Source organism: Lygodium microphyllum, chromosome 19 (assembly GCF_053477565.2).
Source record: "Lygodium microphyllum isolate KBCC chromosome 19, Lygodium_microphyllum_v1.1.10, whole genome shotgun sequence".
Taxonomy (NCBI): domain Eukaryota; kingdom Viridiplantae; phylum Streptophyta; class Polypodiopsida; order Schizaeales; family Lygodiaceae; genus Lygodium; species Lygodium microphyllum.
In genome coordinates, this window is record NC_141153.1 from 34,697,575 (window position 1) to 34,724,715 (window position 27,141).

Below are 27,141 nucleotides of genomic sequence, written 5' to 3' on the forward strand. Positions count from 1 at the left end.
TATTTACCATGTGCCCAAGCTTAGATTAATTTTTAGATTAGCTCACTATATAATTATTCAGAATGTGGGAATATCAATATCAGACAGTCTACAGTACAAATCCCTAACAATCTGTGCTCAGTAGAGGCTTTATAGACCAAAGAATTGCTGCATATGGCTGGAAAGTTAACTTACAAAACAGGTCAAGCACCAAATACAAAAATGGCCCAACACAAATAAAAGAGCAGCAGCATCTGAGGGTGGGCCCAATCCTCTGTTGACAAGCTGACGAGTCCAGACAGAAACTTGATAATGCAATGTAAAACATGACCCCATGAAGAGACGCTAGAAACCACTTATCTGTTAAAAATTCGTTATTCAATAACATTAAACTTTAAAATGGCATGGACACCAGTTTTGTGACTTTCCATTTTGTGCTTGAAATGTTTTACATCCATAAGATCCAAACGGCTTCTTTAGTACAGTCCATGGAGAGACATCATCTAGTATTACCATTACATGGTCTGAGATGCAAGTAAGAAAACTAATCAGTCTGCAAAAGAATAGCCACGATCTACATACTAACCTGCTCATCTACTGCAATCTCAGCTCCAATTACCAACTAATTCTCAAGGATCATCTGTCATTTTTACTAAAAATGCGATTGAATTCATGTTTTACACTTCAAAAAGCTTTCACCATTAATAAGCTTCATGTCAAAGCAGATTGATGCCATTCCGCGGTCTGCAAAAAGTCTATTGATATTTGCAAGCCTTGAAGCAGGCTCTGTCCGGGTTACCAATCTGTAATGGAAAAGGTAGTGATCGAAGAATCGATCAGTGCTGCTACTAGAGATAAAATCAGACGTCCCCATAAAGCAGATCACTGAGCCTTAAACAAGATCACCAAGGTCCTCTGCAAGAACAAGAAAGCTGCCCTCAGCATGACAGCTGTCCTCAACATGCCTGCTAGGAAAAATCTTTTGCCTCCACCCGGGTCTTCAATCAAGGACATCACCATTTGATAAAGAAAAAAACTGGTCATCTGTTACATTGACCTTATTCAAATTCAGGATTCTGAGGATGCACTTGGGATGCCAAGAATCCGTAAGTTTCTGTCTGCAGTTCCGACGGCCAAGTAATTTGCTTGCGGGCCAAATCGAACAGAAGTAACTTTGCCTGTAAATTACAGCAGTCAATAAAAAACGAAGATTCTGAAAACCAGACTTACAACTTGAAGTAACAAAGCATATCAGTTGATAAGAAACGAGAATTCTGAAAACAGAACTTATAACTTGGAGTAACAAAACATACCTGTTCCTGAAAGATCTGGTACGACCTTTATAGTGTTCCATTCCTGTTTGACACCAGCAACCTGATAGATCCTGCACATCAATTATCTTGTCAAATCAGCCTCCTTGACAAAGCCAGTATAACTGGTTGTCATCCTACATTGTCATCATCCTACTTCATGGCATATTCACTGAAGTCAAAGGGCACAAGAAGTAGAGTCAAGATGGCAACCCAAATAGGAGCCTCCTAAAATTTTTCATCTAGTTTCAACCTGATTCAAGACTTCCAGCTTTCAGGAATCTCCTAAAACTTAAGGATCCTCCTAAATATTCAAGAATCTCAAATGAAGGATACCTCATCCACCTAGCTCTACTGAGCTCAAAACAACACTGTTCAGTGCTTCCCTTGCAGACTGAAGGCATTAACAAGTCAGACACTCTTGGCTAAAGAAGCCTCATCCACCATACTAAGGAACTCGTCAAGGTACTCATCCAACCGAGCATCTGACTCTGCACTATGATGCTTGCAAACCTGTAAATGCTTGATCAAGAAGCATCCATCCAGACCTCTTACATTACCAACTGGGAATCGTACTACACCATGCAAGAATTAAGCTGGTGAAACTGTTAAGAGAATCTGAAGACAAAGAGGGTGGAGGAATGGCAATGAGGGATGTATCATATCTCAGTCAAAGGGAAGACCAACCAGGCACAGTCAACACCCATATGACAAAGGCAGGAATTGAAGGGAGAACCCAAACCATAAGTGAGAGAGATGCAATTCATAACACCCTTGAAAAGGTGCACACTTCTTATTTACCATTTCTAAAACACACATGGGTCAATGCATGGCAAGCATGCATATCAACAAGATCTCATACAAGAAATGGTAGACAGCCAATTTCGTGAACACAATTTTTGCCATCAACTTTAGAGCGTTAATTACAAAAGCCCTGATATAAGATAGTGCATTCCTTAATTCCAGACTGAAAACCCCCTTTCTCCTGTGAAGTGAGACCTTCAGCAGATTCTAATGTCCATACTGATATTTTCATATTTTCTAGAATGCCCTGCATCAGATGACTAACTATACATGTATACATATGGACGTGCACATATGTGCATACGAATGTGCACATTGCATTGCTACTAACCTACTTTCAACCCACTTGATATTACACAAATGCATGAAGAGGGTGTAAGAAGAAAGATCTAAGTGTCAAAAGATGACATACCAGCGAGACATTAGGGTTTGCGGGCAGGAACATGGAGTGAACTCAGCAAACATGGAGAAGAGAAGAGAAGAGAGAAGAAACTCTGATGAATGGAATGATGAAGTTTTGAATCATGGAGTGAATGTGATACAAGGGAACAAGGGTGCTGTAGCACAAGGAAGATGACGAAGACAGCCGCGAACCACGAACTGCATTGTCCTCCTGAAGGGGTGTGAGGGCAGTGGAGAGGCTGGAAAGAAGAGGTGACAAACTGAATGAATCAACCATGCGGAATGAATGTGAGAGGGGCCTATAAATAGGCACAGTCAGTCTAGGATGGCGCCCCTTTTTGGAGCTGCAAACCCTAAACGCAAAACGCAAAAACACAAACTACGGGTGAAGGGTGAAGGCCCAAGGGTTTCTCAACCCCCTCTCAAGCCCAAAAAGGGGAACAAGAGAAGAATGAGGTGGAGATGCATTGCTACATGCTAAAGAATGCTCATGCAACACGTGCCACTTGGACAGTGTCCCTCGTGGAAAAATTGTTCACTTGCCCAAGCACCCTAGTACAAAGATGATGAAAACATGCAATGCATAATGAGAAATGTCGGACTTTGTGTGGTGCCGAGAGCCATAAGGATATGCCCGTACTCGAGCTCAGGAGGTGGCTCCATGTTGACCAAGGGATGAAGAAGATCCACCCTGTAATCTGAGAATACCACTTGAAAGGAGACCTTTGAAGATAGTCAGGAGATTGGATGAGTCGTAGAGCCCGAAACTCAACCTTGGGAGAGAAGCCACTAGCTCCATGACTCCATGCTGGAAGGAAAACGAAGGCCTGGTCACCAAGTCGTTGCTGAAGATCCAAGGGCCCCGATCTAGGTAGATCCTTTAGATCCTGGGTATGAGTAAAGGAAATGATTGCTCAAAGGAGAGCCATTCCTCGAAAGTGAAAGGTGGTGGTGTGTGAAGAACTTCATGGCACATAGGGTCCCTCTCTGAATCGAAAGGAGTAGAAGTAGAAGCCCCCTCTCAAGCCGAAAGAATTGGAAGTTCCCCTTTGAAGGCGAAGTAAGAAAATCCCCCTCTGAATCCCAATCTGAGAGAGAAAGGAAATCCAACCACTCATGGCTCACGGACTGCGAATTTCTCTGAATTCACTTTTCTTACTGTCCAGCATGTCCAGAGTTCATTATTCTTACTGTCCAACATGTGCAGAATTCACTGTTCTTACTATTCAGTATGTGACCAAGGCTCAATGATTCGTGTGAGGAATTACAGTGCAGATCTCTGAATTCACTGTTCTTATTGTCCAGCATGTCCAGAGTTCACTGTTCTTACTGTCCAGCACACTATTCTTACTATTCAACATGTGCGAAATTTCAAAGAAAACACAGAATTGTACCTTCGATGGAATCAGTCCATCATGCAAAGCATTTCCTCTGAGAATAGAGAGAGTTGATCAGAGGGAGTAAGCTCTACCTCTGTACTTGAGTCAGAGACATAGAAGTACTCTCCATGGCTGATTTTCTTGCAGCAATCTGCCCTCGTCTCCTCCAAACTTCATTCTTCCATCTGCCCCTTATACCTATTACGTTTTTTTTAAATGCTCTCTCTCTCTCTTTTGGGAATCTGTACCACATGGCATACATGTAACAACATTCCATATAAACCTTCTGGTCTAAAATTCTTCATGATCGGTACAAAATTTGACCTCGGCACAGACCAGATAATTAATCCTTGTGCAAAAACAAAGATAATGACGCGAATAGATTCAGGGGTTCAAAAATAGTCACTCCCTAAATTTTAGGGATGGTGACCCTTGCATTCTTCAAGTTGTTCTGAGCAACTTTTATCATTGTGACCACATCAAAAAGTGTAATGTGGCTCAATTACGATGACTTTAATTCTGAGAGCATTCTCACATATGCATCATCTGTCTTGGCCAAGCCCATTGTCATCCACCATCTCCAATGGCTAAGCACACAATCCCAAACCACTGGCATTCTATTCTTCACTGCCCATTCAATATGGAACCGGTCCTAAGGCTCACACAAACCATTAGTCCAATTTGTCCCAATGGTTGCCTCTTCTGGCTATGCAAAGATCCCGGCTTATTCCAAGAGAACTCTGGGGATGAGAAGCAACAGCAACAAAAGAAAAAAATATATATATATATTTATATAAGTAAATAAAAAAAGCAACTGTAAAAAGTATTACCACCTGGTGACAGAGAGACTAAAAACGCAAGCTGCAAGAGAGAGAAAGACTAAAAATGCACGAAAAACCAAAAGTAGCAAATAGTATGTTGAAATCAGCTCCGAACAGTGTGTGGTAGGCTGGAAACAGACACCAAACTGTTACAGACAACAATGGCCAACTTGGACCGCAATGTCCTCCACATCTGGAGTGTGGGCAACAAGCCAAAATACCTGAAATTTACGAAAACGAGATTATTTTTTGAATGGAGAGTGATCAATAACAGCCGCTCTATTGTAAACAACTGCAAATTGCAGGTGGAAGGCTGGAAACAAGCGCCAAACTGTAGATGACAGCAAGGGACAGCTGAGACTGCAATGTCCTCTGCGAAAGGGATGTGGGAAGCAAGCTGAAAACACCTGAAACCTGCAAAAACGAGATATTGATGCAGTGGAAGAAGAAGAGAAGTGGATGCCTAACCCGAGACCGGTCCTTGCCGTCACTAGAGTAGAGGATCTTTGTCGCTGTTTGAGTAGATCTGGCTCTAATACCATATCAAAAGATGGCACGCTAGTGAGACATTAGGATTGGCGAGGAGGAACACAGAGTGAACTCCACAAACATGGAGAAGAGAAGAGAAGAGAGAAGAAACTTTGATGAATGGGATGATGAAGTTTTGAATCATGGAGCGAATGTGATACAAGGAAACAAGGGTGTCGTAGCACAAGGATGATGATGAAGACAGCCACAAACCACAAACCGCACTGTCCTCCTGAAGGGGTGTGAGGGCAGTGGAGAGGCTCGAGAGAAGAGGTGACAAACTGAGTGAATCAGCCGTGAGGAATGAATGAGAGAGTGGCCTATAAATAGGCACAATCAGTCTTGGATGGCACCCTTTTTTGGGGCTGCAAACCCTAAACGCAAAACGCAAAAACGCAAACTGCGATTAAGGGTGAAGGGTTTCTCAACAAGTCCTCGCCAAAATTATGATACCCAAAGTGATCTTGGACTTGATCTTGATTCTTGACAAGTACAATCGAGTTAACTTTTCTCACAGTTGCAATGGGTCTAGCCCTAATGCCCAAGTAACATGACTAATAATGTGAAAATAATATACCAAAATCACGGTGCCCATTGCCCCCAGGGAAATCACCTGATAAAGAGAGAACCAACTTGATCATATGAAACAACCAATTAAAGAGAAAAATGAACCACTGATCAGTGCTATTCAACACCTTGTTTACAAATTTAAGTTTTTAATTAAATCCACACAACCTAAACCTAAGCGGAAAGCAAACTGGTTGCACAACTCCCCAATTATGTAGATGGATAGGAATTTTATTCCTCTTAGTATGGTATCTCGTAGTTTGAAGTAACTAGGAAGAATACAAAGTATATACACAGATTCTGAATCCCCCGCCAAACCCTTGGGGTAACAAATAAAACGACTTTGGATCAGCCCAATCTGTCAGCATTACCACTCCAGTTGCAACCAGATGTCCATGCACTTTAAACACAGCAACTTCTTTGCCAGGTGGCAGACATGAAGAAAAGCACAATTTACTACCCTATGCTGAAAAAGGCTCTGAAACCAACTAGCACCAACACCACTTAAATGAGGACAAGGTAGAGAGAGAATCCTGAGTCAGAAGGTACACTAGAAGAGGACAAACCTGAATATTAAAAATGTGCCCACTAAGAATCTCATAAGACCACTACCTGGCACAATGTGGTCTGACCTGCAGTCCCACTTTGCAGCCACCTTACCCCTCAACCTACTCCTTACCAAGTTCCACAGCATTCTACTCTAAAGATCTAATGCATCCTATGCTGGGCTGTTGCATACAGTTTATTCTTTCCAGAATAGAAGATTCAATTAGATCCACCTCAGCTTTGAGCCAAGGTAAAGAAAATAAAACAGCAATCAAAAATGTCATAAAGAGTAACAGTGGCAGGAGTCTCAAACCCTAGCCACTACCTGTGGTTACTTATTGTTATGACCACAGGTGTGTTTTCTGTGCGTGCAAAAGTTCCTGTTTAGTGGGATTGGTCATGGCAAGCAGTTTCCCATGTGACAACAGTGTTGCCTACATTTACTGGAGCAACACTTGGAAATCACGCGGTAAGCCTACCTTTTAGAAGGGCGTTTGTCAGATTCATCCCCAGCATTCTGTTTTGCAGCACAGGGTCGAGTCACACCTTTATGGTGGTAGACCGTCACATGCTCCATGGATCACTCCAATGCAAGGACTTCCATCCTCTGCTTATAATGTGTTTCTATCCACCCTCCTTGGGCTACAATGTCCATGCCCATTCAATACCCACCCACTTATGGATCCTATTTGCATGCATAGTAGGCACTCTAGGGTTAATTTGTAAGTGTTCACTTTTTTTTATAAAAAAATTCAAGTCAAGTCCAGGTTACAGTGAAGGAACTCGCATAAGTCCATTGCTCATGATTCAATCAGTGTAACCCACATACGCAGAGCTTGTAGGGATCAAAACCTTTTGGTGCTTGCTTATTACGTGCACAGCCAGCCGCCCCAATGCACCTTTGGCAACTTAAGGAAGGAGAACCATCTCCCTCTAGATAGATCCGTGGAAGACCCAAGTCTTGGATAGAGGGGCGCGCCAGGGACTAGGTCACCTTGAAGGGAAACCAAGTACTGTGGGAGTTTCACCCACTAAAAATCCCCTCCCAAAGGGTTCCCACAAAGGGAGAGCCATACCTAGCTTGGACATCGGCTCATAGGTGGTGTCCGTCCTCGCGAGTTACCCGCTAGACCCTTGACTAAGGGAAACTCTTTTGGTGAAGCAGATTGGTAAGTGATATCGCAAGACCTTAATTGTTTGGCACATGGTGATCATGCCTTAGGGGTGGTTTTGCCCTTTCCCAAGGGATCGGAAATTATGAGCTATGAAGGTCTCACAAATATCACTGAATAGCTTCACATAGGAATGCAACCACCGAAACACGTACGGCCTTCCATCCTTGGAGTGCGGTTTCGAGGCTACCTTGTTGGGTAACCTTTCCCTGCGAGTCTCCCCACCAAGGAGGGTTATCAACAGATAGCTCGCAATGCGACAGAAAACGTCAAGTTAATACAAGGGTTACTTTCTAAGTTTCACTCGCACCTACAACACTTTTCCTTACCATCCAATAGTCGAAGTCATCTCCTTGATTGCTATGTGGTGAGAGATCAAACCCAACATATCAATATTGATTATGAGCTACAAGTGTTTTCTATTAAGGAAGGGGATGATTTGAAAGTCAAGCTAGTTTAGTCTAGGTGGTTACCCATCAAGTTTGCCACTATTGGCTCCACAAAGTTAGAAGGTGATCCAATCACTTTTTTCTTAAACAAGCTGCGTTGGGAATAAGACAATGATCCGGTCACTTTTTCTTAAATAACCTACCTTCTAAATACTTCAACTTTATGCAACGCATCATTTTGTTACCCCACTTCTTGAACTTCTATGAGTTCGAATATCAATTCTTGTGATCATGCAAAACCACTTCTTTGAAAGGAAAAACTAAAGGTGGTAAGAACTCTCAAGATGGGAAGGCAACCCAAAATAAGGGTGAGACCCCTTCCTTATACAAAACAACAAAACTAAACCCATCTAGCAACTTCTTTTTAAAAAATGATTATACACACTGCCAACATTTGAGCCATATAGATGAGGAGTATCGTACTAAGGCCCAAGGTCTTCTAGCTAAGCAAAGGCCACAATTGCATCCATCAATTGTTGTCCCCCTAGCCAATCGAGTTAGGCTACGCCCCTAACTCCCGCACCACCTACTCCTCCTTGCACACAACCACCTTAATGGCATGCCACTAGATATGTAGCACCTGGACAATCCCCTTTGTCCCAGTGTTATAGGACTCTTGAAGGTTAAGTGACTCAACTACTAACCCCACTCCATTACATGGTACTTTTTGCTATCCAACTTTTTAAGGGTTGTGTGACTAGTCTGCTAACTCCAATCCATTAGATTTTTCCCCACGTGTACTTTTCACCATCTCTTTCCTACCTTGACATGTGTTTCATTGGCAACTACTTGCTAAATCCCATGCGTGATACGATGGAGGCCAAACACTAAGACTAGCATCCTTGGGGTGATCTAAGCTAGTCTAGCTTTTACTTAGTGCTCTTAGTTCTTTAGCCTACTTTACTTTAGGATTCTCCTTCCTTTGTTTTCTGATGCACTCACACATCTACATATGTCCTCGATGCTACTTGAGCATGAGACGCCTTTGCAATTACAGGCAAGGCTTCCATCACAATCTAACAGTTCCAATGAGGCATGTGCAACTTCAAGCAATTCAAATCCTCCGGCCAAGGTGCAAAAAGAATAACCTTATTCAAACCGAGGGAAGGGCTTGGCAACCCCTCCTGCTTTCTAGTACAAGTGATGCAATCATCCCTTGCAATTCTGGAGTGCCAAAGAGGGAGTGCAAGAGAATGGTGAGGTGGGGCAGGTGAGGCTCATCTATACAAGTATACATGTGCACAAGTTCCAGAGAGGGATTCCCCTAAAGCATTGATTGACATCTAACAAGTTCAAATATTAAAGTTGGGATTGATATCTAGATTCATGATGGGTTGTTACTTGACAGAGAGCGAGATTGGCTCCAAGTTCAGCTCACATGAGGGAACACTTTGGTGATCTTGGTCAAAGGCAAGGAATCCATGGTCGCATATGTTCGAAGGCATTTTTGACAAGATTATCTTATATGCTACTACGAGACACATGGTTAACAGACACAGAGATTTGTTATGATTCTTCTCTGTCACAAGTCTATAGAAACAAAATTTGTATCCTTTTTCATTAATTTGTCTATATAATGATTTATTAAATTTATTTCCTTTGCACTAATTAGATATAAAGAAAAGTGCATTGGAGCTGGCCACTGATGAGTGGTCACAGGTTATGGTGGATCCACGCCGTGGGTTAGAGAAAAGATAGTTCACATTTCCACCTATATGGCCCGATTGGACGCCTGTGACCAGAACTCACGCATATCAGGGTTAGACTCGCACACAGAAAAGATTGATGCCTTGAAGTGTGGGCTAGATCCCCCAGAACAGACAATTACAATCAACAAGATGGCATGATCATGAAATGCTTATATAATGTGCATGTGTGGGCTGAAAGCTTGAAATGCCCATTTCTTTGCATAGAAAAGTCACATGAAGATTCTGATACCGTTTTTGCGATGTACACGGAAAAAGCTTTCATATGACACCGATATTGGGGGGGTCTCTAAATTTTAGGAGATCCCTAAATTTTAAGAGCCTCGAATTAGCCTAAAAATGCTAGTCCTAAAAAATAGGGATGTCATTCTAAAAATAGTAAGTTCTGTACTCTAACTGTGCTTACTAAATTTGGTTGTTTCTATTCTTGATAGTATTCAGCCCAAAAAGGAAGGCCATAGAGAAGAGACAAGTGTCAAGATACTTGTCACACAAGTTTCCAAGTGTCCCACCACTTGTCACATCTCATGACATGTGGCTGGACACTTGTCTTGTCCTACTCCACTTTTCCCTTTTGTACTAGCTCTTCCCTCTCCTATAAATAAGAGCTCGTTTTTCTTCATTCAGCATCATTTTTCTTTGCTGTAAACTCATGTACAACACCCACAGATAGCCAGAAACTGGCCCCATCCATCCCCATCATCATCCCCCACTTCTCCATTATCAAATTCATTCATATTCCCTCTTCTATCACTGCTGTTTTACAGGACAGCAAGCCTGTAAATTCATTACAGCACCTCCTTCTCAAGCTCTTTCTTCCATTTTAGCAACAAGAAGCAAGCCCTATCCATGTACTACTGTTCAACGATGGAGAAAGGCTGATTTCCCCTCTTTCTTCTCTCATAACTATAAAGAAATCAATTCTTATCATTGCATAATAGATAATGCATGTGTGTTTGTACATCTTTGCATGATCTTGTGAGAGTGAGAATTACTTCTCCTCACTCTCGGGTTGATTGTAACTGAGCTCTTCCCTAAGGGACTTGGGTTGAGCAGAAATACATTCCTTCGGGGGGGGGGGAAGGGGGGGTTTTTGGGGGTTGCCCATCTTCAACCCTCAATCTTGTCTCCATTACTTTTACATTTTCATGGCTGTAATTTTGTGAGTAATTTTCATTTTCAGCTTTAAGTGTTCATTCTCTTTTATATTAAATCTCGAAAACAAGCGAATATCATAATTGTTAAGCATACTACGTTGTTCGGGGTGTTTACAGTGGTATCAGAGCTTTGGCTCGGTCCTCACCCCAACACTGGTAGTGCTTACAATTATAAGTTTGTTTGTTTTCAGCCCTTGCATTGAGTGCTTGAGCATATTTTTTTCTTAAGAGTCTCAATGGATCAGTCGAGTGCTATCCTTCAAGCCATTCAAAGTCTTAGAGAGGAGAATCAGCAAATTCGTGACCAACTTCTCAAACTAGAAAAAGTTGAGAATCCCAAAGAATTTAAGGAAAGAAGCCCATCTGCTTCAAGGAGACAAAGCCATACCAATGAAAGGAGCCGATCAAGAAGTCCAACTACTTCTAAGAGGTAGTCCCATTCTACTTCAAGACAAAGAAAGAGATCGCGTCGAAGCTCGTCCTCTTCTTCAAAGTCATCTGGAGCCTACTCTGATGGACCCTCTTCTAGTGATGAAGAGTCACACCCTTCTCGTGGAAGACCTCATCATCGCCAAAGGCGTCGACATTCTTCACCCTCGTCTCCATCTTCATCCCCATCAAGCACTTCATCTTCAACCTCAAGATCCGAGCACGGACGAAGGCATAAAAAGAAGAAGAAGACTAAGTCACTATCTCAACTTGAAAAGAAAATCAAGTTCAGTATGTATGATGGTTCCCGAAATCCTGATCTTCTTCTGAAGTTTATTCGTCAATTTCAAATTTTGTATGGTCGTGACAAGTATAAAGAAAAAGAAAAGATTAAGTTTGCAGCTTTACATTTAACCGACTAAGCCCATACTTGGTGGACGGGGTTGGAATATGATCATGCTGCCCCAAAATCATAGCGGTCCTTTGTTCGCATGATACAAAGCCAATTTCTTCCTGTTCATTTCAAAAGAGATGTAAAAATGGAATGGGATCGGCTTTGGCAACAAAGGAAAAATGAGTCACTTGGAGACTATACCAAGAGATTTTGGGAGCTACTTTTGAAGGTCCAACATTTCAACAAGATCAGCAGTTCAAAAAAGCTTAGAAAGTTTCAAGGAGGTTTGCATTTTAAACTTCGTACTACTCTTAATCATTATCATTGTTCTAGTCTCAGGGAACTCATTGACCATGCTGAGACATGGGAAATGGAGCACAATGGCAACAAATCATTCCAAAAGAATGATAAGAAGAGAGTAGCTGATGATGAGGAGTATTCAACCCCAAATAAAGGACAAAAACAGCGGCAAAAGCAGCCATCAAATCAAAAGAAGATGAAGCCCTATGCACCTCCTAATGCTCCTCAATTTCGCTCCAATCTATACCCACAAGCAAAGCAACTTTCCAAAGAAGAAAAGCAACGCTTCATGAAAGAAGGGAAGTGCTTTAAATGTGGACAAACAGGCCACATAGCGAAGCAATGTCCAAACAAGGGACAAAGCAAGGTTTCTGACAACAAGCCTAAGTCACCAATGAAAATCAATGCTATCAGTGATGTAGTTGCAAACACAACTCACACTCCAGAGACGCGCAAATTATTAAAAGCTTGGGGACAGTTGCAAGGTAAGCAAGCACTGTTCTTGATAGATCTTGGGACGAATGAAAATATCATTTCCTTGCAATTAGCTAAAGAGCTTGGATTAAAGAATGAAGAGATGGACACTCCGGCAGAAGTTCGCCAAGCTTTAAATGCTGATGAAGGTGACACTGTGAAGACTGTGACACCCTACATTGGCAAGCTCAAGTTTCAAATTCAAGGCTACAATGACGAAGATACCTTCTGTATCGGAGACCTTGATGGTTGCGATGTGATTCTTGGCATGCCCTGGAATCATAGAGTAGATTCAACCATCTTCTCTCAGAAGAAGAAGGTAGAACTCACCAACAAAGGCAAGAAGTACGAGATCCAAGCTGGAGTTTCTGGAGACACCATACCTATGGTAAGCCATATGCAAGTTTCTAGAGCAATTAAGAATTGTGTTCAATGTTGTTTGCTTTATGTCACTGATGTAAAAGATAATATGAATGCTGAAAACCAAGAGCGACTTCAGCTCTTGGAAAAGTATAAAGATTGTTTTTCGGAAGATCTTCCTTATTAGCTTCCCCCAGAAAGGTCAGAAGACCATCATATTGATATTATCCCGAGCAGTTCTCCTCCTAATATAGCACCATACCGTGTGAGCCGTCCTCAACAAGAAGAAATCAGAAAGTAAGTCAAAGACCTACTCAACCGAGAGCTAATTAGGCCAAGTAGCTCACCATTTTGTTCACCGGTTCTTCTTGTTCAAAAAAAAGATGGCACATTCAGGATGTGCATTGATTATCGAGCCCTCAACAAAATCACTGTGAAGAATCGGTTTCCTATTCCCAGAATTGACGACATTTTGGATCGTCTAGGAGGCTCAAAGGTTTTCAGTCGCATTGATCTAAAGAGTGGTTATCATCAAATTAGGGTAATACCACAAGATGTACACAAAACCGCTTTCCGCACTTCATACGGTCTTTATGAATTCTTGGTGGTTCCTTTCGGATTAACTAATACACCAGTCACCTTTAATCGAATGATGGAGCGCATCTTTAGAGAGCATCGACAATATGTCGGTACTTTTTTTGATGATATTCTTGTCTTTAGCAAGAATGAAGAGGAGCATCATCAACACTTGGAAATTGTTCTACAATTACTTCAACAAAATCAACTCTTGGTAAATGGTAAAAAGAGTGAATTTTTCATGCATAAAATAAATTACCTTGGGCATGTCATCTCTTCTGAAGGGATTCAGATGGATCCTGAAAAGATCAGGATAATCCAAGAATGGCCTCATCTTCATGATGTACATGAGGTGCGATCGTTTCTTGGCTTATGCTCTTATTACCGCCGCTTCATCAAGCATTTTGCACATATGGCTTCTCCACTTCATGACCTTACAAAGAATAAGATCTCTTTCCAATGGAAGGAAAAAAAGAAGGCAGCCTTCACAAGGCTGAAAACAGCTCTTACTTCTGGACCTGTTCTTATCATTCCAGATCTTGTAAAACCATTTGTGGTGAAAGCAAATGCTTGCGGTGATTGTATTGGTGTAGTGCTAAATCAAGAAGGCCATGCCGTAGCCTTTGAAAGCCGCCATCTAAATGATGTCGAGAAAAGGTATGACATTTATGAAAAGGAGCTCTTAGCAGTGGTTCATGCTTTAAAGATATGGAAACATTATCTTTTAGGCAATGAATTCCTTATTAAAACTGATCATCAAAGCTTGAAGTATTTCAAGACTCAAAAGCATTTGCAAGAGAAACATGCAAGATGGGAAAATTTCTTATCTATGTTTCATTTTCAAATTATGTACACTCCAGGGAAACAAAATGTAGTTGCTGATGCACTTTCTAGAGTGCCTCGCATTGCAACTATTACAGTGGCTCATCATGAAGATTTTCAAACGATGAAGAATACTTATGATGAAGATACTGATTTTGCAGCAATTTGGTCAAATTTACAGCAAGGAGGTTCTCATCCAGATTATTCCATCAAAGACGGTTACCTTCTCATGAACAATCGCCTTTGTGTCACTCTTCCTGTTCGACAAAAGGTCCTTAAAGAAAGTCATGAACCCCCTTATGCACGGCATAGAGGGAGGGCAGCCACTCTAAGTGCAATTGAGCGCTACTTTTATTGGCCAACATTACGAAGAGATACACATAACTTCATTGAGGCTTGTCTGGTATGCCAAAAATCCAAGTATGATAGACAGAAGATTCCAGGATTGTTGCAACCTCTTCCAGTACCCAAAGATCCATGGGAATCTATCACAATGGATTTCATCTCAGGTATTCCAAGAACACCTCAAGGTCATGATATGATTTGGGTCATAATTGATAGATTCAGCAAACAATCACATTTTATTCCATGTCATAAAACATTGAAATCCGCACAAGCTGCAAGACTTTTCATTCAACATATCTTCAGATTACATGGTATGCCTTCTGAGATCATTTCAAATAGAGACTCCAAATTCACAAGTAACTTTTGGCGTGCTTTATTTGAGAATTTGGGAACCACTTTAAAGTTCTTCTCAGCTTTTCATCCTCAAACTGACGGCCAAACAGAGGTGATGAATCTCACTCTTTTGGATATGTTGAAAGCTTATGTTAGTGAACATAAGTCACAATGGGAGAAATATCTTCCATTATTGGAGTTTGCTTACAACAATACAGTGCACTCATCCACAGGGAAAGCTCCAAATGAAATAGTACAGGGTAAAGTGATTCCTCCTCCAATTATTCGCACTAAAGATAAGATTTTTGCTGCTGATGAGTTTGCTTCAAATTTAAAAACCGCAATGGATCAAGTTCGAGCCACTATCAAAGTTGCCCAAGAGCGACAAAAGAAGCAAGCAGATAAACGAAGAAGACCTTTGGCTTTTGAAAAATGTCAATATGTCTTGCTAAAGTTTGATAAAAGCAGGCTCAAACAAGGTTCCGGTCAAAATTCATCTTTTCCAAAGCTCTCCAGTAGATACTTTGGACCCTTCAAAGTGATTGAGAAAATAAATGAAGTTTCTTATCGACTTGAGCTTCTTGCTCATTGGAAAATATACAATGCTTTTCATGTAAGTTTGCTAAAACCTTACATAGGACTAGAACCAAAGGAACCCATTACTGAAGATCCCCCAGAAGTTGAAGAAACAGAGCAACTCTTGAAACCTGGACAGATTTTGTTTCACAAGGATCGAACCACGAGAAGTGGCCTTGTGACACAAAAATTCTTACTAAAATTCAAGAACCTACCACAACAGATGCACAGTGGGTAGATGAAAAATTTGTCAGAGTGCAGCGGTGCGGAAGCGTAGGACTGAGAGAGAGAGAACGCAGAGAGAGAAGGGAGAGAAAGAGACAGTGTACACTGAAGATCTGCTGTATAAAGAATGCTGAATACAAAGATATACACGGCCGCAGTGCGCTGGACTGCGTGTCTCCACCTCGACGATGCGACCTGCTGTCCACCTCGAAGTCTGCTGCAGTCTGCACTGTCTGCTGTCAGAAATCTGCGAACAGAGACAGAGATCTGCACGGCACCGGTCTGTAATCTGCGACAGAGAATGAATGCCAGACTGCTGAAAACGTCAGCAATAAATAGGCGAAAATCTGCCTGGAATGGGGCGCCAAAATAGGGCGCAGCCTGATAAAAATCAGCTGCAGGCAGTCGGACTGCCACGTGGCAGTCCGACTGCACAGTCCGACTGTGCAGCTGGACTGTGCAGCTGCTGCCTGCTGCTGCCTGCCTGAAACAGGCTATGATCTCTGACACCCCCTCTTAGAGCCTGGACAGGGCAGAAGCCTGAGGGATCTGGAATGTTGCCGAAGTAGAGCCTGAGGAAGCGCCTTCGTAAACAAATCCGCAAGATTATCCTCCGTCTTGCAATACTCCACAGTGATGGTCTCATCCAAAAGCTTTTCTCGGATGAAGTGGTACTGGATCTCAATGTGCTTCGTCCGGGCATGAAAAACAGGATTCCTCGCCAAGGCAATGCAACTCTCATTGTCACATCGCAGCAATGTAGGACGAGCCTGGGGGCACCCAAGCTCCTCCAACAGTCTCCGAAGCCACACAACCTCGCAGGTGGTGGAAGACGCGGCCCGATACTCCGCCTCAGTAGACGAAAGGGCTACCGTGGGCTGCTTCTTGCTACTCCAAGAAATAACACCTGCACCCAAAGTAAAGCAGTAACCTGTTGTAGACCGCCTATGGTCCACGTCACCGGCCCAATCCGAGTCGCTCCAACCTGCAAGTACAAGATCTGACCCATCTGTCCCTGCGGGGTAATGAATCCCCAAATCAGACGTCCCCCTCAGATACCGAAGTATCCTCTGAGCAGCCTGCCAATGCACCGTCTTAGGTTCACTCATGAACCCTGCCAAGAGCCCAACAGCAAAACATAGATCAACCCTGGTGTTGAGAAGCCAAATCAAAGACCCTATCAACTGTCGATAGCGGGAAGCATCCGCCAAAGGAGAAGCTGAGTGGGAAGTGGCCTTCCAGTTCGGATCCATAGGAGTAGAGAGGGCCCGACAATCATCCATCTCAAAAGACACCAAGAGCTCCTGTACATATCTCTGTTGGGAGAGAAAGATCCCCCTCTGAGACTGAAAAATCTCATGTCCTAAAAAGAAATGGAGTAGCCCCAAATCCGTCATCTCGAACGTCCGATGTAAAGCTGACTTTGTCTCCTGGACCTGCTGTGCATCATCACCTGTGACAATCAAATCATCAACATATAATACAAACAGCACACAACCATCCTCGGAAGTGTGAACATACAGCTGCGGATCGGCCTTGGACCGCCGATATCCCAACTGAGTCTGGAGGAACGAATCAATCTTCTCGTTCCAAGCGCGCGGGGCCTGCTTGAGACCATACAGGGCCTTCTTCAACCTGTAGACTTTCCCATCGGAAGAACCAAAGCCAGGAGGCTGCTCAACGTAGATCTCCTCCTTCAAATCACCATTCAAGAAGGCCGACTTCACATCCAGCTGATAAACAGGCCATCTCCTATGGCCAGCCAAAGCAAGAACAGCTCTAATGGTTGCCATACGAGCTGTAGGGGCAAAGGTGTCATGACAGTCAATCCCTGGGCGCTGGGCAAAACCCTTAGCAACAAGGCGAGCCTTGTGCTTATCCAAAGTACCATCACTGAGATATTTGGTCTTGAAGACCCACTTGACTCCAATCACCTTCTTCGTCGGGGGGCGTGGCACAAGTGACCAAGTGCCATTCCTCTCAATAGCCTCCAACTCAGCTTCCATAGCTTTCTTCCATGGGGCGGACTGTAAAGCCTCCTTCACGGAGGTGGGCTCTCGATCCTGCATAACTCGGGACATCAAACAATAATTGGAGCAAACAAGCTCCGAAGAATGCGCCTGGTGCCTCCGTGACCGCCGCGGACCATCCTGCGGTCCCCACTCCTCAGGAACCCCTCGATCCCTGAATCACGGAGTGTGTCACGGGCCCAGCGAGGAGGAGGCCGAACCTCCCCTCGTCGTTCTCCATCAGTAGAAGACTCTGGAATGTCCACCGGTGGTAACTCCTCAGAAGGAACCGGTGGAACAGTAGACTCTGTGTCAGAAACAGAATCATAATCAAACGGCACAGGCTCCAGTGGAACTGTAGAAGGAGCCAAACTCTCCCCTGGATCTCCAAGAACGGGATGCTCCTCACCCGTTGAAGAGGCCGGAACCTCCACAAACCGCACATCACGGCTAGTATATACATCCCGCTTGACGGGATCATAGAGTCGGTAGCCTTGGGACTGGGAGCTGTAGCCAACAAATACCTGTTTGCGGGAAGCCGCTTCGAATTTGTCACGGTGACCTTTGGGAATGTGAACATAGGCATCACACCCAAAGACCCGAAAGTAAGAAACATCTGGCTTCGATCCAAAATACGCCTCAAATGGAGTCATCCCTTCCACGGCCGAAGTAGGAGATCGGTTAAGGATGTGGACTGCAGTAGCCACAGCCTCAGCCCACAGAACCTGGGGGGTCTGTCGGTGCTCCATCATGGTGCGCGCCATCTCGATCACACTGTGGTTCTTCCGTTCGAGAATACCATTTTCTTGTGGAGTATTCGTATTGGCAAACTCCTGGTGAACTCCTCTATCTGCACAAAACCGAGCAAATTCATTAGAGACAAATTCACCTCCCTTGTCGGATCGCAAGGTCTTCAACTTCCGGCCTGATCGGTTCTCCTCAAAGAGAAGCCAATCCTTGAAGTGCGAGAAAGCTTCTGATTTTAGTGCCAAAAAGTAGGCCCATGTCATCCTGCTATAGTCATCCACGATCAGCATGAAGTACGAGCTCCCACGCAGGGACTCATTCCTCATAGGGCCACATAGATCCGTAGATACTAACTCCATCGGTGAAGTAGACCGCCGCGAAGCGGTGTGGGGAATGGCATCCCTATGCTGCTTCCCCTTTATGCAGGAGACACATGGCTGCTGGCTCACCACTATATCCGGCAACCCTCGAACAAGCTGTCCCCGTGACGCCTTCCGAAGATAGTCATAGTTCAGGTGACCAAACCTAGCATGCCATAATTCAGACTGTGACTGTGAGGTAAGAAGAAGAGTAGAGAGGGCAGTGGAAGACTTCAGTTTGTAAATGCCGTTCTCCTCATATCCACATGATAGAACCTTCCTCGACTCACGATCAAGGACTCGCACTGTAGAACTGTCAAACTCCACCAGAAGACCAAGGGAACAAATCTTATGGACTGAAAGGAGATGGTACCCCAATCCTGGTACATGCAAAACCTCTGAAGTATGGGTGCCACCTCGTCCATCCGGAATAAGCTGCATCTTACCCCGACCTGCAATAGAAACAGAAGAGCTGTCTCCAATGAGAACCTGCCCACGCGAAGGTCGCAGCTGGGCAACACCATCTGATGAAGGAGTCATGTGCCGTGAGGCACCACTATCAATAATCCACTCTCGAGATTGGGAAGCCGCCATCGCAGCATCAGAAGCATTCGGAGAAGCGTCCTCAATGACAACTAAATGTAGAAATGCAGCTGATGAGGGTGCACCCACCGCTCCAGAATCCTTGGTGTCCTTCTTCTTGGTGTCCTTCGAGTCTTTGTCAGGGCAATCCTTCTTCCAATGGCCAGTCTTTCCACAAATATGGCATGTGGAGTCTTTGTCCTTGTCTTTCTCCTTGTCCTTCTTGGACTTGTTATCCCCCTTCTTCTTCTTTTGGTCCTTCCCCTTCTTCTGAGAGGCTTGACCTGTCAACGCCTCCGTCTTGGAAGCATTCTGTCCCTTTAACTGTTCCTCTTGGTCCAAGACCATAGGAACCAACTCCTCCCATCGAAGAGTAGACTCGCGCCCTGAAGCAATAAGGGCAGAGTAAAATGTACCGAATCGTGGCGGCAACTGGGACAAGAGTGTAATCGCCATGTCTTCGGAGGAGATCAGCTTCCCCGCATTCTGAACCTGCATCTGTAGCTGCCTTAGCTTGTTAATGTGTTCCCTTAGCGAAGAAGACTTATTGACGGACAAGGTCCGCATCTGAACCTCCAAAGAAACCCTCTTCATCAGGGTCATCCGATTGTACATTTGATCAAGCTCCAGCCATATCTCACGAGCCACCGTCAAGTGCTCGATGTGAGCGATCACGGCTGTAGTGCATGATAGAAAGAGAAAGGATCGAATCCTGGCATTCAGTTTGTCCCAATGAGACTGGGCCCTGGCCAACTCCGTACGAGCATCGGAAGAGAGTTTGGACTCATCTCTTACCGAGGGCCGGTCAATATCTTCCTGTACCAACTCCGCCAAATCATAGGACTCCAGAATGGCCAACATCATAACGCGCCAAATGCGGTAGTTGTCGCCGTCGAGCTTCTGATCTGTAGGAAGAGCCGGTAGGACAGGCACCTTCCGGTCCATAATCGCCTGGAACTCCAAGTCCATCTCTGTAGACATCTTTACCTGCAATGCCTTCTCAAACGCAAAAGCAGCCCCCTCTGACTGAGTAGACTCAGCCTGCTAAGGCTCTTCAGCGTCCCGAAGCTCCTTCACCCGCCGGAGGCGATGAAAAAGCAAAACCTGCACTTTTAGGTTGAAAACTCAAACTTTCTCCGCGACAAACAGCAGTAAACAGCAGCAAATCCACCACCTGTACTCCTTTCCTGTGCGCCCACACTCGTTTCAGCCTTGTTCCAAGGCGCAGCCCTCCTGTCTGCCCTTAAACGCAAAAAACGCAAATTTGTGTCGCGATGGAAACTCCTCTTCAGGTTGATTCTGCGCTCAGTCAGCCCTCAAACACTGCTCTGATACCATGTCAGAGTGCAGCGGTGCGGAAGCGTAGGACTGAGAGAGAGAGAACGCAGAGAGAGAAGGGAGAGAAAGAGACAGTGTACACTGAAGATCTGCTGTATAAAGAATGCTGAATACAAAGATATACACGGCCGCAGTGCGCTGGACTGCGTGTCTCCACCTCGACGATGCGACCTGCTGTCCACCTCGAAGTCTGCTGCAGTCTGCACTGTCTGCTGTCAGAAATCTGCGAACAGAGACAGAGATCTGCACGGCACCGGTCTGTAATCTGCGACAGAGAATGAATGCCAGACTGCTGAAAACGTCAGCAATAAATAGGCGAAAATCTGCCTGGAATGGGGCGCCAAAATAGGGCGCAGCCTAATAAAAATCAGCTGCAGGCAGTCGGACTGCCACGTGGCAGTCCGACTGCACAGTCCGACTGTGCAGCTGGACTGTGCAGCTGCTGCCTGCTGCTGCCTGCCTGAAACAGGCTATGATCTCTGACAAAATTCATGAAGGATTACCCAAACATTCTTCAGCCATATCAAGAAGCTTTTCAGCTGAGGACAGCTGAATAAAAGCCAGAGGGCTGTCACAACTCTATAGCAACAGAATTTGTATCCTTTTTCATTAATTTGTCTATATAATGATTTATTAAATTTATTTCCTTTGCACTAATTAGATATAAAGAAAAGTGCATTGGAGCTGGCCACTGATGAGTGGTCACAGGTTATGGTGGACCCACGCGGTGGGTTAGAGAAAAGATAGTTCACACTTCCACCTATATGGCCCGATTGGGCGCATGTGACCAGAACTCACGCATATCAGGATTAGACTCGCACACAGAAAAGATTGATGCCTTGAAGTGTGGGCTAGATCCCCCAGAACAGACAGTTACAATCAACAAGATGGCATGATCATGAAATGCTTGTATAATGTGCATGTGTGGGTTGAAAGCTTGAAATGCACATTTCTTTGCATAGAAAAGTCACATGAAGATTCTGATACCGTTTTTGCGATGTACACGGAAAAAGCTTTCATATGACACCCATATTGGGGGGGTCCCTAAATTTTAGGAGATCCCTAAATTTTAAGAGGTCCCTAAATTTTAGGAGCCTCGAATTAGCCTAAAAATGCTAGTCCTAAAAAATAGGGATGTCATTCTAAAAATAGTAAGTTCTGTACTCTGACTGTGCTTACTAAATTTGATTGTTTCTATTCTTGACAGTATTCAGCCCAAAAAGGAAGGCCATAGAGAAGAGACAAGTGTCAAGACACTTATCACATAAGTTTCCAAGTGTCCCACCACTTGTCACATCTCATGACATGTGGCTGGACACTTGTCTTGTGCTACTCCACTTTCCCCTTTTGTACTAGCTCTTCCATCTCCTATAAATAAGAGCTCGTTTTTCTTCATTCAACATCATTTTTCTTTGCTGTAAACTCATGTACAGCACCCACAGATAGCCAGAAACTGGCCCCATCCATCCCCATCATCATCCCCCACTTCTCCATTATCAAATTCCTTCATATTCCCTCTTCTATCATTGTTGTTTTACAGGACAGCAAGCCTGTAAATTCATTACAGCACCTCCTTCTCAAGCTCTTTCTTCCATTTTAGCAACAAGAAGCAAGCCCTATCCATGTACTATTGTTCAACGATGGAGAAAGGCTGATTTCCCCTCTTTCTTCTCTCATAACTGTAAAGAAATCAGTTCTTATCATTGCATAATAGATAATGCATGTGTGTTTGTACATCTTTGCATGATCTTGTGAGAGTGAGAATTACTTCTCCTCACTCTCAGGTTGATTGTAACTGAGCTCTTCCCTAAGGGACTTGGGTTGAGCAGAAATACATTCCTTCGGGGGGGTTTTCCATTACTTTTACATTTTCATGGCTGTAATTTTGTGAGTAATTTTCATTTTCAGCTTTAAGTGTTCATTTTCTTTTATATTAAATCTCGAAAACAAGCGAATATCATAATTGTTAAGCATACTACGTTGTTCGGGGCGTTTACATTCTCTATTTTACAAATTTTGGTACAATCGACATCAACACTCAGGTTCTCTTTGAGGCACCTTAGTGGTGGCTTGGTCACCCAATGCTTGGGTATCCATGGCTCTATTCTTAAGGTGGTTGTTGTATGGACTATGATGAGCCTTTATCATTGTGTGATTGTATTGTGTTAAATCACCCATGATCTAAGAGAGGGTGTTAGCAGTCTAATCAGCTAATGTGTGAGTCTCGTCATCCCTGACATTACAAGGTATTTAAGGCATTTTATTGTGGTCATTACGAGTATTTAGGCATTTATTATTAGCTAACCTACTACCATTTATGGCATTATTTTGTTCTTTATATTCTACGGTTCCCTGCTCAAACAGTCATTCATCACCTAAGGTTCTATTGGAGAGGGAGAGCCGGTGCCAGTGCCTATGCGACCAATAACCCATTATTATACATGATTGTCTCATGTTTGGTATATGGATTCCATTTCCCGAGCATTCTTCTGAGTTCTCTTTGCAATGTTCTTCTATATTTTTCTCTTTTGACCTTGTGTTCAACAGTTTATTTCACCATCTATTTATGCCCCATTGTCGTGTCCACTTCTGACATATGCACTCTTGGCTCAATGCCCTGGCTGCCTTGGGATGGGATGCCTAGAGGTATTATGGATTGAGCTATACTTGCAATCCCCTTTTGGTTCCGAATTTGGAACATAAAGAGGGTGCTAAGCTAAAAACAATGCATTACACGTTAAATCTTCATCAGCTCATTCAAACAGCCCAAAATGTCAAACTTTGCCAAAGCTTCTATGTTGCATAAGCAAACACCCAAACTTTGGGAGAATCCACATCTATAAATAGAAAGCTGCCTAGCCACTCACATCATCCTTGTTCTGCATGTTTCAGCCATCAGCCCACGCCATCCAACAATTGTCCAACCCTTGTGACTACTGCCATGTCATCATCAGCACTAGGCGATCTGATTCCAGCTGTCATCAACCACTTGACACCCTCTTCCAGGCTGCATTTTGCTGCATATTGTTAATATCATCAGCTATCACCATATTTGCTGACACTGCTGCCTACATTTACTGCTCCTGCCGACCAGCTGTCACCCAGCTCTAGCTTGCTGCCAGTGATCAGCTGCCATCATCTTCTGATAGTGACACTGCTGCATTTACCAACTCCAGCCCAAAGACTATTGCATTTTGGTTTCCAGCCTGGTGCCCCTCTAGATTCAGTATCATCTCAGCTCTGACAGGTTCATTCCAGCCCTCAAGTTCAATCTTCAATGGATGTCACTCACCAGATACTCTCATTGCTCTACCTTTGAGCATCTTGTGCACTCTTTCCTTCAATTATAGCATTCACACACTCATTTCAGGGTTCTCTTTCTTCTCTATTTGTGTTTTTGCATTTCTATGTTCTCATATGTTATTGTGTTTTAGTTGTATTCATACATTCTGTGTTTCCTCCACGCAAACCCTAGCATCACCTCACAATAGACAAATGGCTTCTACTCCCCTTCCCATCATCATATTCCAAAGCATGTCCCAAACCATATCAATACATTGCTCCAGTAGTAATGCTTTGCAATGGATCTTTCTAGTATAAACTTCAAGCAACTTCAAGATACCCTCAGTACTTTCTTCCTATGGTGTTCCCCTTCTTGAGTGACCCTTCCCATTGCTCCTAACAACAAATAGAAGACCCAAAGATCTGGCTATCACATCAGGCCATCAATGCCAGCAATACCCGGGTCCCTAGTTCCAGCAGTAAAACATTCTGGCTCTTCATATAACCGTGGCAATCTTCCTCCCAGACTGAAAATCTCATCTGGGTTACATAGAGTGCATCTTGTCAGGATGCATACAGACCATCACCCGCAGTAAGACTCCAAAAGTACACACTACAGCAATCACTCAAGCTACCCATTTCTGAGCTACATCTTAGGGCAGACGGGACATCCAATCCATCATGCTGAATAGATTCAGGGTGGATAAAATGCAAGGCATATGTGACTCTAGAAGAACTTGACAGGGGAGACAGAATGAGAGAAAGAAGAGATGAAAAACCTGCCTTCAAGGCTATGCAATGTACCCAGACCAACTCAATCAGAACGGACTAGTGAAACCTTTACTTGAATCTTGTACAATCTCTAAACTGACCTTTCACATCAAAGGGGACATCAATTTCCCCCTACCATATCAGCAACTCGTCTTGAGACAGCTTTACCCATTCTTTAACCTTGTTGATTACAGCTAGCTACTGAACTGGGTCAAGATATACCTTGTCTTTGTCAATCGTTTCTTTAGCGTTTGTGGTGCTATCATAGCCCTCTCTACACTAGAGAAGGTAACATCTGTTTTGGGTGACGACGTGAGTCCTTCACTCTTAAGCTTGAGTTTAGCTCTCTTTCATCTTTTTCTTGGCTCTCTTTTTGCCAATGACCAATCCATTCATTGTCGTAGAGCCTAGAATGCTTACTCCCCCAACTTTGCATTGCGCAAGTGATGGCCTGTACAGAAATGGAAATACTATCTTCGTCGTCTATTTTCACTGCAAATAGGCTTAGCGGAACAAATGGAACTATTGCCTTCCTACTGCTTGCCTTACAGGCAAAGAGACAGAAAGATGCAAAGCCTGGCACAAAGCTAAGCAGTGTAGCTTAACCTGTTCGTTCAAGATAGCATGCCAAGACTTTTCCTTGTAATGTATTTGTTTCATTAGATGACATCTTATTTTGCTTTCATACAATTTTAATAATTTTCTATAGCTCATTTCTAATTAATACAAAAAACAATTTTCAAACACTGATCCAGGTCAGAGACAGGCCGTATCTTTCTTGACAAGCATAACAGAAAATAATTGACAATTTTCAAACACTGATCCAGGTCAGAGACAAGCCATATCTTTCTTGACAAGCATAACAAAAAATAATTGACTTCAACAATTTTTCCATTTTCCATACAACTCACCGTATGTCTGATCCAGCTATGGCAAGATAACTGCCACTAAAATCAAACTCCACTGCAAGAGAAATAAACAATTAAATATAAGTTTCAGAGCATAGAACATAGAGCTTTATCATAGATGTCCAGTTTTTCAAATGAGCAGTACTAACCTGTGTTTGTTGGCGTGCTGGAATCATATGGTGAAAATGATCGGAAGTTTTTAAGCTTACGTAAGTCCCAAAGCTTCACACCATCATGGGCTGACGTCTACAGTATACTCTCAGCAAACAGTATCACAACTTAGCAAATACCCCCTGTGCATGTGCACATGCACAAACTTGTGAATGCATATGTAAATGTGTCTTATGCATTTCTGAGCATGCTTGTTCTTTTTTTCAAGATACATGTGCAAATCAACAAAAGAACATATGAACCTTGCACATATATTTGTGAATGCATATGTATATATGTACATGTATATTTGTGCATTTTTGAGTATGAGTGTTCTTTTGTTCAAGATACATGTGCAAATCAATGAATGAACATATGAATCTTGCACACACATGATTGAGCATGTGTTTTGAAAGAGCAATGCACCTGCTCAAAGTAGATATTAAATGCATAAACAATATGTCCATCGGGACCTGTAATCCAGAATCAACCAGGAGAGGTAAGCTTACAGCAAGAAAATAGCCGTTCTCAGAGAAAGAAATATCAGTCACAGGTCCAGCATGCCCTTCAAACTGTGCAACATTGGCCTGGTGAGCAATAAAAACATCCCAAATTTGTCAGAATGTAAAAGCCACAACCAAAATTTGTCAGAATGTAAAAGCCACAACCAAAATGATGTTCGCCAAGCACAAATTTTTTGAGAGAACACTTGCCTGCGACTTTACGTCCCAAATTCGCACCAGAGATTCCCCAGTTCCCATTCCCAGGATAAGTCCATCAGGATGAAAGGCTGCTGAAGTGTAGCCTTCCTGCATTGAAGGCTCACTCACCTGGCAATATCAAAAGTTCAGATACCGCTAAAACTGAGGCCAGGCATACTAACAATATTAATCCAAGTTGCAATCCAAAGTTGGCTATGAAACAACTCGTTAATCTCTTATTAAAGGTGCAGACCTGGGCCAAGCACTCCCCATACGAAAGATCATAGAAGCACCAGCTTTTGTCTGATGATGCAGTTACAAAGTAGTTATGTGTTGCATGTAAGGTCACAGCTCGGACCTGATAATGCAAATGACAATTAAATTAGAAATGATGGCATAAACACTTAAAAATGCCTGAAATCCTCTCCCAACATAAAAACTTTGCTATGCAGTTTGGACCACACATTGGGCTGACAATTGACACCTCACGTTGCTCAAAATAAAAAGATGTATTGGCACCTCGATGATCTTTGATCCAAATAGTGAGTTTTGAAAGCCATATATGCAAGGCATCCAGGACACAATACGCAAAGTAGCATTTCAACCAGTACAAAGCACTTCATAATTTATCTAATAAGTT

General features: G+C 43.3%; 1 protein-coding gene across 2 annotated transcripts in view; it reads right to left on the reverse strand.

Annotated features, from left to right (window-relative positions):
• Positions 1-366: 366 nt before the first annotated feature.
• Positions 367-27,141, reverse strand: part of LOC148019729 (pre-mRNA-processing factor 19-like) — a 32,461-nt gene continuing 5,686 nt past the window's right edge. The window contains exons 12-19 of one of the 2 annotated variants that reach the window (XM_087699871.1): positions 26,755-26,859; positions 26,514-26,630; positions 26,310-26,387; positions 25,800-25,896; positions 25,654-25,705; positions 1,293-1,363; positions 1,037-1,157; positions 367-894 (exon numbers count right to left, since the gene is read on the reverse strand). In XM_087699871.1, the coding sequence (XP_087555997.1) occupies positions 1,048-1,157; positions 1,293-1,363; positions 25,654-25,705; positions 25,800-25,896; positions 26,310-26,387; positions 26,514-26,630; positions 26,755-26,859 (630 nt within the window). In that variant the 3' untranslated portion in view covers positions 367-894; positions 1,037-1,047. Of the gene's footprint in view, positions 1,158-1,292; positions 1,364-25,653; positions 25,706-25,799; positions 25,897-26,309; positions 26,388-26,513; positions 26,631-26,754; positions 26,860-27,141 lie in introns of both variants that reach the window. The other variant, XM_087699870.1, reaches the window with a different exon arrangement.